This window comes from Octopus sinensis, linkage group LG5 (genome assembly GCF_006345805.1).
Source record: "Octopus sinensis linkage group LG5, ASM634580v1, whole genome shotgun sequence".
Classification (NCBI taxonomy): Eukaryota; Metazoa; Mollusca; class Cephalopoda; order Octopoda; family Octopodidae; genus Octopus; species Octopus sinensis.
In genome coordinates this window covers 86,327,279-86,341,054 of record NC_043001.1, presented here as the reverse complement: position 1 = coordinate 86,341,054, position 13,776 = coordinate 86,327,279, and the positions used below count along the sequence as shown (strand labels likewise).

General features: G+C 33.9%; 1 protein-coding gene across 1 annotated transcript in view; it reads right to left on the bottom strand.

Annotated features, from left to right (window-relative positions):
• The window catches only part of LOC115211864 (inter-alpha-trypsin inhibitor heavy chain H4-like), a 241,022-nt gene that overhangs the window by 144,381 nt on the left and 82,865 nt on the right, over positions 1–13,776 (bottom strand). Inside the window, exons 3-4 of the mRNA XM_036502852.1 lie at positions 7,624–7,734; positions 7,279–7,529 (exon numbers count right to left, since the gene is read on the bottom strand). Of these exons, the coding sequence (XP_036358745.1) occupies positions 7,279–7,529; positions 7,624–7,734 (362 nt within the window). The remainder of the gene's footprint in view (positions 1–7,278; positions 7,530–7,623; positions 7,735–13,776) is intronic.

Genomic DNA, 13,776 nt, shown 5'->3' with positions numbered 1-13,776 from the left:
GATCTCAGTTGGAGTGCACACATCAACAAGAAGGTCGATATAGCTCGTATGATGAGTTCCTGGATCTTAAGAATTTTCCTGTCCAGAGAACAAGGTGTCATCATACCACTTTTTTCCTCCTTTGTACGGCCACACCTCGAATACTGCTGCCCACTGTGGTCTCCCCATACAAGACAAAACATCTCGAGGATTGAATCACCCCAGAGGGCACTCACTAAACGAATTGAAGGCATGGCTGGTCTCGATTATTGGGATCGCCTTAAAGCCTTGAAACTCTACTCTCTCCAGCGTCGCCGTGAGTGGTACATCATTTGTACGATGTGGAGAATATACCGCCAACTTTGCCCAAACGACCTGAACATTAGCTTCAAGGTTCATCCAAGACTGGAACCACGGGCCATACGTCCTCTGCCCAATTCAAGATCACAGCATACATGTACACTGCAACATAATTTCTTTTCTTCAACAGGCCCTGCCCTATTTAACATTGTCCCGAAAGAGATCAAAGAGGAAAAGGATCCCATCAACTTTAAACGGAGTCTGGATAGATTCCTTCAAGGAATACCAGATAAGCCACCCATAATTGGATACAACTCACCCAACAAAAACTCACTACTTGAATGGACCATAAACAAAACTTGACTTAAACAGGATTCAAGTAAACCTATCAGGTGGTGCTATTAAGTTAGACATGGCCTGGACCAATCTTTGGTCGAAACATATCTAAGTTTATCTAAGTCTAAGTTTATACACACACACACACACACACACACACAGACACACACAGACACATACACACACACACACACACACACACACACACATATATATATATATATATATGTATGTATGTATATAAAACTGTATAATAATATATCATAATAATATATTATTCTCCGATTTGAAGAGACAAATAACTTACAAAGCCTTCCGCTTTTGTTTACAATCATATATATATATATATATATATATATATATATATATATATATATATATATATATATATATATATATATATATATGCATGTGTGTGTGTGTGTGTGTGTGTGTGTATGTATGTATTGAGTTCTATTTCTCCTGTCAGTTCTACAAAACCTACCTGTACATATATATTTGTATGTGTGTTTGCATTCCTTTCCTTTTTGCGCCTGTTTCTCACCGTTTGAAAGCCAGTGTATTTTTTTAATTTAGATTTCCCGTATTTAACTGTTCCATAAAACATCTCTGATACAATAATTACCTGACTTGGAAAATATTATGGTGGTCGAGTTGATTGACGAAAAACTACGAGTTGTTATCCCAAAACTGCTGCCGTACAATAAGTGAACTCAGTAAAAGAACAAAATAACATCTATAAGACATTGACTTATATCATGAACTAGTAACAAATAAATCATATTATGCTTTAAAATAATGAAAATATAATTTATCATAAAGTCCTTTGTACTCACCTTTAGAGCCAAATTAAGAATGTTATGTTGCACTTCTTCCTCGTTTCTGTCTTCCATGAGAAGTTGTTCCAAGGTGAGGTAAGCATAAGTCTTTTCAGTAATTTCAGAAAATGACTGAATACTAGTCAAACTGGAATCTTCCAAAAAACGATCATCGTATATGGTGAAATCATCTCCATATAATTTTAATTCTAATATTTCGTTATCAAACCCCCACAGTTTGTCATTGTAAAACTCACATTTATAGTTGGTCGGTATTCTTGCGGTAAAACACCGGAAACAACTAATTCTGATCCTTTGAAGTAGCTGCTAAATGTCGTAGAACTAGTTTTAACAGCACCATCTAAGTAAACAAACGTAATATCCTTTAATAAAATGTTAGATATTTCCTTATAAAGATGTTCAATTTGAAGTTTACTGTCAGCGTCTAAGTAGATCTTCCTATTGAATCCTCCATTTTCTGTGGCAAGCTCACGAAGAAAATTACTGTCGCATTCACCTCCAAAACAAAGGGTAAATAATGAAATATCTTGGTTGGATTCTCTGACATTTTTCTTGATATGTTCAAAGTTAGTGACCTTTTCTGTTGGATCTCCGTCAGTGAGAAACACGATGATACTTTTCTTTGTGGGGTTTAAAGCTGGCTTGTGTTTGTCTATACTTTGAAGGAGAGCAGCATTTATGTTTGTACCTGAAACAATAGTAAAATTACACAGAAAAAATTACAGAATGTTTGTACACATAAAGAATTAGTGTCAGTGATGCAAACTTTATAGGAAAGCAGCATTGACGTATAATTTTAAGTTAACCGTAACCAAATCTTTTGGTCTGAAAAGAAGTTGAATGTAATCATAAAATGTTAAAATATGGAGCTATTTTAAAGTGCTTAATCAACGTATCAGGTCAATAACAAGATAAAAAGTTCTATAATACTTATAGCACAGTAGCGCGTAGTAAAAGGAACTTTAAAATATAGACATTGAGTACCACTGTCAAATATTGTCAGATATTTTAACATTCTGTGTAATAGTAAATACAATATCAATAGTGTAAATGAAAGCTACTGCAAAGCTGGTTTGCGTCCAAATAGAAGGAAATTGTATTGCAACTGTAAGTTGTGAAACAATATTGCGTAACTCAGTGTTTCACTTAAACCTGTGCCATCACTTACGCTGATATATTATATCTAATACATATGAGAAAAAAAGAAGCATGCTTGCAGAACAGCGTCGTCCTTATCTTCAAGACGAGGAACATAAAATTATAATTTAGAGACTAAACAAAGATAAGTATGCAGCAAGAAACGAGCTTTGGCGATGATTTGAACTGTATATCGATAAACTCATGATATTAAAATTAAAACTACCCCTAAGTCTTCTTCTTCAATATAATCTATTAAAATTGTCTAATAAATTGTAATGCAATATAAATAGTTTCAAACCACCACAAACAAAATTCAATAAATATATACTAATTTATGTTTAACTCACGCCCGCCGTCTTGAAGTGACTTTATGTACTTTTTGCCTAATTCTTTGTTAAGATTGTTTGCCATTAAAAATTCCTCCTTCATCCAGGAGACATCACTGCTGAAACTTCCGATGAGAAATTTATCAAGTTCTGGATCGAGCTGATCAAGGATAGTTTCCATAGCTTTTTTCAACTGTACTATTTTAGGACCATACATTGATCCACTGACATCAAGCATAAATATAATGTGTTTTGGAAGATTTGGTATGGAATCAGAAGTGAAGAAGTGTACAAAATAGCCATCAACTGCCTGAAAATTTTGAAGAGAAAATAAAACATTAATAGATGTTTAATTTAATATTTCAGAGTAAAGTAGTCCAACTAATATTTAGTATGAGATATTACAAACATATTATTTAGAGTCAAAATGTACAAGCTACTAAATATAGGGTTGTCCGGAAAGTTCGTGCCGATTTATAGTAGCTTACCTTTCGACTTATTTTAGAACATGGTTGAGTCCATAAAATAGGATTTGACTACACCTCCATTTAGAGTCACAGTTTAAGCTATCTTATCGTGGAAGAAGATTTATGTTCCTATAACCTTTGTTAATTTAACCCTTTAAAATGGAAGATAAGAAAGTTCATTTTCGGCACTTGATACTTTGGGAACCAGACAAAAATTGCTGCAGCTCCATATTCACCAGATGTTGCTCCTTTGGATTTCCACTTATTCTGGTCACTGCAGAATAGTCTTAATGGTAAAAATGTCAATTCCTTGGATGACGTGAAAAGATACCTTGATGAATTCTTTCCCATGAAATCACCACAATTCTGGGAAGAGGGTATTTTCAAGTTAAAAGAAAGATGGAGAAGCATTGTGCTACAAAATGGTTCATATTTGGTTGATTAAAAATGTAATGGCAAATATTTATTGACCTTTTTCTTTCCTTTAAAAATCGGCACGAACTTTCCGGACAACCCAATATATTGTGATTATTGTCCTGTTATTAGAACAGAAATGGATTTGTTTATGTTAACAACAGAATAAGAAATAATTCGGTGTGCAATTTAGAATACCAGTGTGAACCTTTGATTAATTCTCTTACCTTATCCAGAAAACATATTTATGTGTCTTTCCGATATGTTCAAAAACCTTCACTGCATTTTAAGTCACATTGAATTCGAAGTTCTTTGGATTTAGTTATATAAATTTGCTTAAAGTTGGATCCCTGCTAAATTTTAAAGATGTTACTTATCTAATGAAAATGGGTTATCGTTAAACACTCAACAGCTTCTACATTTCTACAAACTGGAATTGAAATGAGGATATAGCATGCCCAAAAAGCTGCTTAACTGGGGACAACAAGGGTTTACAGACTGGTACTTGGGTATCTTCCACGATACCTAAGATCTAGGGACGAAGTCTTATAATTTGTGGAAAGAGATACTGAGAAATTCTGTGAGACTTTTGACAACAGGTTACTGTCTGTTCTCAGAATTAATTGGAGAGATTAAGATCAAGAGATATGAGAAGTAAAATATATAATAATAAACCAGTCTAAGATATATGTGAGACCAAAGGTTTAGTGGGTAGGGGTCTTGGAATCCATTCTGAAAGCTGAATGGACAAAAGGCAGAATTGTTTTCAGCGATATATATATATGCATTCGTAGACGCACCAATGTAAATTGGTACATATGCCAAACACACACAAAGTGAATTCCAACTCACATACATAGAAATATGGAAGTACGTACACACTCAAAAGTGAAAATGAAAGTGAATGAGAGAGATAGTTAGATAGTAAGACAGAGAGTGACGTGGAAAGAGAGAGAGAGAGAGAGAGAGAGAGAGAGAGAGAGGGAAAAAGAAAAAGAGGCAAATATAGAGAGAAAGAATAAGAATGAACAATTTCTTGTATATGAAGATGAAAATATGTTGTTATGAAGAAATGATTGTAATACACACACAAAGAGACACGCACACAGACACGCACACACACACGCACACACGCATATATATAAGATATAATCATAGTATAATTTGTTGGCACTCCGTCGCTTACGACGACGAGGGTTCCAGTTGATTCGATCAATGGAACAGCCTGCTCATGAAATTAACGTACAGGTGGCTGAGCACTCCACAGACACATGTACCCTTAACGTAGTTCTCGGGGATATTCAGCGTGACACAGTATGACAAGTGTGGCCCTTTGAATTACAGGCACAACAGAAACAGGAATTAAGAGTGAGAAAAAGTTGTAGTGAAAGAGTACAGCAGGGTTCGTCACCATCCCCTGCCGGAGACTCGTGGAGCTTTAGGTGTTTTCACTCAATGAGCACTCACAACGCTCGGTCTGGGAATCGAAACCGCGATCCTGTGACCGCGAGTCCGCTGCCCTAACCACTGGGCCATTGCGCCTCCACTCATAGTGTAATAATCTCTTTTAAATGGCATGATGAGTATTTGATGTAAAACAATAACTTACATATATTAAATTTGAATTATTTTGACGATCCACGTCATATTCCACTCTGAGTAAGCCTGCAACACCATGTTTCTCTGATATTTCTTCTTGTTGTTTACGACTTGGGTTGTATTTGACGTAAACCTCTCTACTGCTGATGTACTCAATTGAAGCAGAATCTAGCTCTGAAAAACAAACAACAAATATCTTAACGTATATCTATAGCAGATTCGCTAAACCTGTTATTGCAATAACACCAAGACTGATGAGATATAACTTAAATGGTTTGATGGATTTGATTGGCTGCGAATCATTGTGATATTAAGTGTGTGATAATGTAACGTGAACAGCGGCAGAATTAGATAACGTTTACCGTGCGTGGGTAATATTATGTCAGCGCAGGACATTTTAATAAGTTTAGTCAGTCTGTAATAAAGGACTGCGTAACATCTAATGATCAGATAGTGCATGATATTTATTTAAGATGGTCTAGTAAGAAAATCTAGCGGGAGAATTGAATAGCAAAATTTCGTTTGGGGATTTGGTTTGCAAGATTCTTTATATGAGTTCGTGTGCTGAAGCATATTCTCTTGTGTCTGGGGAGAGTCATTTTCTTTTTGTGCCTTATTATTTAACACACTCACCGGTAAGAGTCAAAACTATTGAAAAGGCTGCAAGACGCAACGAAAATTTTAGGACAATAAATATAAGAAAAAAAGTGGAAATTTTACCGGTGAGTGTAAAGGCACAAAAAGAAAAATGATTCTCCCCAGACACAATTGAATAGCAAAAGGTCCTCAGCAAAACAAGCAACTTTTCTTATGGAAGTGTTTCAGTTCTTAACTTTTTAAATCTTAAGGAGCAGGCAAGCATTCAGGACATCTCTCTGCTACCCCCATTTTGCTACTCTTTGCTACTCTTCCTGGGTGTTCGAGATTCCTCAGAGCCAAGAAATGCTTGAATGTCGCAGTCACTCGTTTTGAGGCACCAGTGAACGTAGGGTAAATTATGCCTTCGGAAATTCCCTTTTATTCCTCCTAAATTGCTGAGGTATATAGTGAGGAATGATTATGCTTACTATCGGAATGTAAACAATTAAATTTGAAATTTACCGTAACAAACTGTAATGTTTATCGCGGGAAATACTTACTGTTGCACAGTGTAATTCTGATTGTTGAAGGCGGCATTGCCACAAGAGTAGGGTCTTGGACATTATACTGTTGGCCTTAAGATGATGTAATGTTACAGAATAGGAAAAAATGTTATCCCAAGACGTTATAATATTAAAGTGTATTTGGAATGAAATTTATACGACTCCTAAGTGTATTATTTATTCTAAGTGAAGTGTTTTCCTTACACAAGAATAAAGATAAATTTGTAGACAACTTATTGATAAGTGTAGTTCAATAGTATTTACTATGAGTAATAATGAGAAAATTGGCCTCATCTTTGATATAACTTGTCATCTGAATATCCATACTTTTCTGTTACCTTGAGGAATGCAGTTGAATGGTTATCAATTCTAATCCTTCGACAATATGCCAAATATCTTCTTTTTCCTATATGTGATTCATTATAACATGTACGTGTATAGAACTTCTTGATATACTGCAAGTGAATATTGTATTGCACGAGGTTTTCATATATTTCACTTACATCTACTTCTATTGAATTTTATAACACCTGCTCAAAGAAATGTTTATATTCAATCCAGTATAAACATTACTATTTACTACAGAAACCCTATTTTTATTATCAAGAATACTATTTTCTGTATTTTTGACATGCGACCAATCTGTGAAGCTTATAAAAACAGTGGTTAAATGACGTTTGTGACGATAGTGACTGATAAAAATATAGAGAAAACCAAACATAAGTGATTTGCCTACCTTTGTCAACGGCAATATCCGTTAATTTATCATCTGTAATTTCTGGTACAAGCACATCAATAATGTCTTGCGGTTCCCTAATGAAAATCTCAACTAAAAAGTCATCAATAATTCCTCCATTGGACAAATGAATAACGTGCCTGTATTTGTCGTTCTCTCGTGTCAGAAGTTCTTGATAAGTCAAGTTGTAAACTATATACTTCTGTGGTTCAACATTAACAGATATATCAAAGACATTTGTGAAGCGGTGTCTGGAAAATGATAAAACGTAGAAATATTTTGTAGATATTGTTATTAGAATACTAATAGCAGGAAATATCAAATATGAGGAAAATAAAGCCATACTTGACTTCAACGGTGCCAGCACTTTGCCCTTTTTCAACAGAATTTTCGTAAATAGCTTTAGCAACCGATTTTTCTTTTACTTCTCCCACCGTCACATGTCCATCAATTTCCCTGCAATCGAAAATAAAATTAAATAAAAAAAAAAAGCTGAAGAATCGCTAAAATTACAGAGTGCTCTGGATAAATTTTACAGTTTACATTAAAGGAAAGACAAACACAATATTCCGTCCAAAAATAAAAGTTATATAAAAAGCAAAAACATATCAACTAGATTATGAGTGTCAGATCATACTTTAATTAGCATAGCTACTCTCAGGTTCCACCACGTTCTTAAGTCTGCTTCGGAACCTGAAATATGTATTCCTTATTGTGTCACTGAGAATCTTCGAACACTTCCTTGATCTTCGCCGCCATCCCGGTCTTATTGTTGCTGGCAGTGTGTTTTGTGTCTTTCTGTACTGTAACTCACACTGTATTTACGATTGAAGGAATTAGGATCTAGAAATTGGAGCTGGTGAAGCCGTAAAGACTCCTGACAACTGTTCTATTAGATTTATAGCCTTTCAGCAACAACCCTCTCCAGACAGGTATTGACCACAGACGCCAACTGCTTTACATGGACGTCTGAATGAAGCCTAAGGCCTTAATCAAAGATATGGGTTGGCATGATGTCACCCTCACTGAAGACACACCGAAAGGCCATCATAATTTGGAGGATCTTGATTTTCATGATGTCCATGTTACGTCTTGCAGCATTTACAGTGCTCACAGAACATTGAGCAGCAATCATGATGTCGACATTTTGACAACCGGCGCTAATCACCAGAGTACAAGTAACTCTTTTCCAACATTTAGATGTCTTCGAGTTCTCCATATCAGCTAACATTTTTCCAGCTACAACTTTAATCTCCAACGCCGTTGACTGTTCACCAAGCTGTTCTTGACAACAGGAGATATATAACGTCATATTTAGCCCAAATACCCAGTATTTTAGAATTTTAAAAATATTTGAAACTGTTTTATTATGTTCTAAATGTTTACATGCAATAATTGAAATTAACTTACAATGCGCTCAAGATTGCATGAAGTCTAGATTTAAAAACTAACTAATAAAATGAATTCTAATTATTTTTATAGTATACTTCGACAGATATTTTCATTTTAAAGTGTATGATTTTAATCAATTTTCCCTGAGGCAGTTTCCTGACCTATTGGAGCTTTCCATAACTCTGTTTGTGGCTATCTATAGAACAACGATACCACCGGTGTGGTACATTAAAAATACCAAGGTTTTCTAACTACCATAATAATTTACGATTCCCATAAAAATCTCGCGGCACATTTGTTGGCCCTGCGCAACATATTAATGAGCTATGATGCGGAGGTTTGAAAAATCTACTCTAGAATGATTAAATAAAGACATAGTTTTGTCGTGAGACAGAAGGATGCAAGAACTCGGTGAGAATCGAAGTTTAAATATTAATGGTAAAAGAACGGACATCCTTCTTACCAGTTACCTCGTAGTAATTGTGTTTATAGAATTTCTATGATTGGCAATCGAAGTGAACAAATGATTTGAATACGTTTATTGTGTGTGTGTGTGTGTGTGAGATGGAAAGGTAGAGATAGGGAGGGAGAGAGGGAGAGAGAGCAGTATTGAACTAGGAACGAAACAGTTAGAAAATACAATGTTTTGTTTTAAAGGTCCTGTTGCAGGTTGGGAAGAGCGGAAATATGCAATCTGCACAGTCTGTCCACTTTATATCTTTATTCTTGTTTTGCAGGCGATGAAATGTTTAACAGATACTTCTAAGAGAATGCTTGTTTTTAGATATTGTAGGCTGTGCTTCCACGACTGTGCACCGACTACTGGGATGTTTTGCATTTATGAGATTTGGTTGTGTGTGGGTATATGAAAGAATGTGCAGAGAAGAATGCTTTAATCATACGGGTTTTCAATCAAAAATAATTTTCATAAGATTGATCATTTAAGGATTGTATTTTATCTAAACTCACAGAAACCGTATACCGCACTCTATGCTGTCATTCTTCTATTTTTCGACTCATAGCTTGTGATTTTCATATAAATTGAAAATTTTATGTAGAATATTTATTGTAAACCAGAATTATTCATACAGAAGTTATTTCAGGAGTGAAAGCTAAGGAAGCATTTGGCCGTTTTTACAGTATTATCAACATTTCCAACTATGATTTATTCTCAATTTCTATAAAGCTCTTATAGCTAGATAAAAATCTCCAGATTCCTCGTTGAAGTACTTTGATTAAATTTTGCAGAACATCTTCCCCTTCTACTTTCTTGTCGATTGGTCTTCCTTTACTGTTCATTTTTATATCCGACTGATATTCACTGGTGAAAGAGGTCAGGAGAGTGTATCAAGTGTTTTCCAGTATAAAGTGTTTTCCAAGCAGAAAATATTTACGTAAAATATATAAGCACAATTCCTTATAATCACAGTCCTAATAAGGGTATTAGAAATACAGCTCTAAATTCACTACATCTTTAATAAGTAAATTGCTGTAATTTCAATATTATATATAATTTTCTGGTGAAAGAGGTCAGGAGAGTGTATCAAGTGTTTTCCAGTATAAAGTGTTTTCCAAGCAGAAAATATTTACGTAAAATATATAGCACAATTCCTTATAATCACAGTCCTAATAAGGGTATTAGAAATACAGCTCTAAATTCACTACATCTTTAATAAGTAAATTGCTGTAATTTCAATATTATATATATATTTTCAAATCGTTCGGTCATTAATCGAATATCATTATATAATCAAAGCCTTCTAAAAATCCATTCATCATATGGTCCGATTTTTTTGATAACTTACTCTAAAAGAACTTCATTTTCTAAGGCTGAAAAGGAAACGACAGTAGGATAGACTAAAAGTATATGCTGTGAAAAATGAACAATACTTACATAGAAAAATTCGCTATAAATGATCTACGAGGCATATTTATATGTAAGTCTGCGCTGACTGAAGAATTGTACGGGTTATAATATTTCATGGAAATTAGAGTGGTAGCAAATCGATATTTAATATCGCTGATTACATGAATGGATTTCAGGGTTGCTTTCTGAAAAAAAGAAACAAAAAAAAAACAAAAAAAAAAACAAAGAAAAAAACAAATGATGTATCGTAAATCACTGAAATAGATCTTTATTTAATGTTAACCTTTATGTGGCAATTAAAAATAAATTCCGAAAAACAGTTTTATTTGCGTGATAAGTAATAAACTTCTAAGATTGTCAGATTTGATACTACTCGGGCATCTGAAAATCAAAGGCAATCATTATCGTGTATGTAGTCACAGGAAATGCAAATATTTGTTGTCCCTTACACATTTTATAATTTAATGAGTATAAAAACAATTACAATTATGTTATCTTTTAATGAGAGCTCATAGTGACCACAAAGACCCCGAGGCTATTAATTTTCATATATATGGACTAAACGTTTAGTTCTAAATGATCTCTGGTGCGAACTGACTTTTGGTGAGAGGTATTCCTTTCAGGACAATTCAGTCTTGTTAAATGTGTATAAGAATGTTTCATCCAATGTACCCTTTTTTACAACTTGACAGATTATGGTTTAAAGAAAATATTAGCTACTATTCCAAGCAGATCAAGGAAATATCACTGAATGGCCTCTTTTGGTAAACAAAATTTCGAAGACCAGGGAAGAATATTGAAGGTATTTTTTAAACAATATACTAATAGTAAAATACATGTGCCCATCAGCAAAATAATATTCGTTAGTTAATAGATGAGATTTCGCTTGAAAATACATTGATTGGATATAATTTATCTTTTGAATAGATAAATTGCAACACAGAAGAAATATCGAATTATATTAATAAATAATGTTTAAAAATTCAGCCTGTAAACTTCTCTGAATCATGATTTGAAATGTAAGATTTTTCCCTCTTCTGATGACAGAAGCTCCATATATCCACTGTTTATTTGTTTCCATTACTGGTTGAATATTGTGGTGAACTATGTCCAGCAAAATTATGATGGATCCCCGAGTTGGCAGAAACAGCTGTTGGACTTATAACACTTTACATCTTCCCCTTTAATTGTCTTTGTCATTTGTTCTCTGTGTAAGTTTGTTCTACTGATATACATATATCAATAAATGCTAAAGTAACACCCAGTTTGGATGTTACTGGAAGGGATCATCACATATAACCAAGCCAAAAGAAATAACCCATTCGTTTTCCTAGCCAAGGGAAATAACCCATTCATTTTCCTATAACATTTTATGTAAATCAAGTTGAGTATGTAAAAAGAACAAATTATGAGAACATATAATTCAGGAAACAGTATTATGCATAAATTGTTCTAGATATCGAGGGAAAACTTATGTGAAGACACAAATTCTATATTTTCTCTTGATAGAATATCCTTTTTACGAAGAAAAAAGTTTTGATATTCCAAGCATCAGGTTACTTAACTTCACCGACTACTTGGTTTCAAGTACAAAGCTTTTATGCATGATATACAGATGAAAACGGTATCTGGTTCTCAGTTACGTCAGAGATCTGCACAGCGCCTGGTGCAAAAAGGATTCTGTCCATTAGTAGCGTGTACTGTGTTATCTTCTACCCCTCTTGCAGTCGAACCTGGGTTTAAGTGACTGAGTTGCAACTGGGAAAGTGTTATCAACTGTAGCGTCCCAGATCAGCATCTCACTCTAACTCCTTAAAACGAAACGTTTATCCTGACTAGATGCCTGCCATCATAGTGGTCAAGGCTAAAAAGGTTCTGGTTGTGACGGAAAAAGGCATCGTCATCGAGAGTCCATTTAAAAGCATTGCCCACAGTGGAATGGTGAAAGAACGTTCCCACACTGTATCGACAAGAAAGTGGGTAGATTTCGAATTCCTTCGTTGTTTATCCATAATGACATTTGTATAGTTCATACACAAGCAAAACTAAGTTCAAGATAACTGTATTTTGTGTGCAGTTATCAATGAAAAATGTGTCAAATTAAGCCAGTGAGGCAGTCCGGGACGAGAGATTGAAGTAAATGAAACGGTAATAAAATATGTAGATATTTTAGTATGATTTAGCCGAACTTTAATTCTTACAAAACTTTAAATAATTTTCTCAGGTTTAACTTTGATGCTTATGTACTAATAATTGGATTCATTAGATTTAGTAAATATATATATATATATATATATATTTTATTTCAGACTGAAGAAAAAAAAATTAAACTTAGAAGGAACTTTAAAGGATCTTTCGTAAATGTTTACTGCAGATTTTTTATGAAATAATCAGTACACTACTGGAATTGTATATGATATTAGGTAACACAATAAATACTTCAAAGATGCAATAACTCTCATCTATCCAAACAATTTAGCATTGAAACTGAAATTACTTTGCACAAATATTCATGAAACAAATATATTCAGTTAGATATTGCTACGAAGCACAGTTGTCGAGAAGATAAAGCGCTTATTTTGTAACTTGATTAGTAATGTGTTCATAATAATCTATCTACAAATGTGAGAATAAAAATTCGATATGATTTGTGAATATTACTATAGCTTCAATACATGAGTTCGATTTTTGATACTTCTAACTAATTGATCTCCAACCTCCAATAATTACTGAAATGAAATCTGCAATAAATATTGATAGTGAAAATGATAGGAAGTATATAAAATAGAAATCGCCCGATTCAGAAATTAAGGTCACATTAACAACACTAAATGAAAATATCAAATGATTATTATAGTATTAGCTTACTTGAATAGGCTCTTCATTGGCTGTTATCTCCAAATAAAATGCAGCACTGAACATTACAAACAACAACCGTGGTGCCATTTTCTTGGTGATTCTTTCAATTTCTTATGTCTTCTGGTTGCTCTGACTTCAAACAATTCTTAAAAAATTTCAAAACATCAATAAATATATCACCAGAATAATCTACGAGGTCACCAGTCAAACACTAAAAGAAAGGCAATGGTGCTCAGTTTTTTATATATATACATACACGAAAGAACTCCTAGATATATGAAACGTATATCGTATATACAATATCCGTGTGATTTTTTAATAAATTCTGAGTGAGTTATATCGAGGTGTGACGGAACTCAAACAGGATCTGCCTAGTTTAA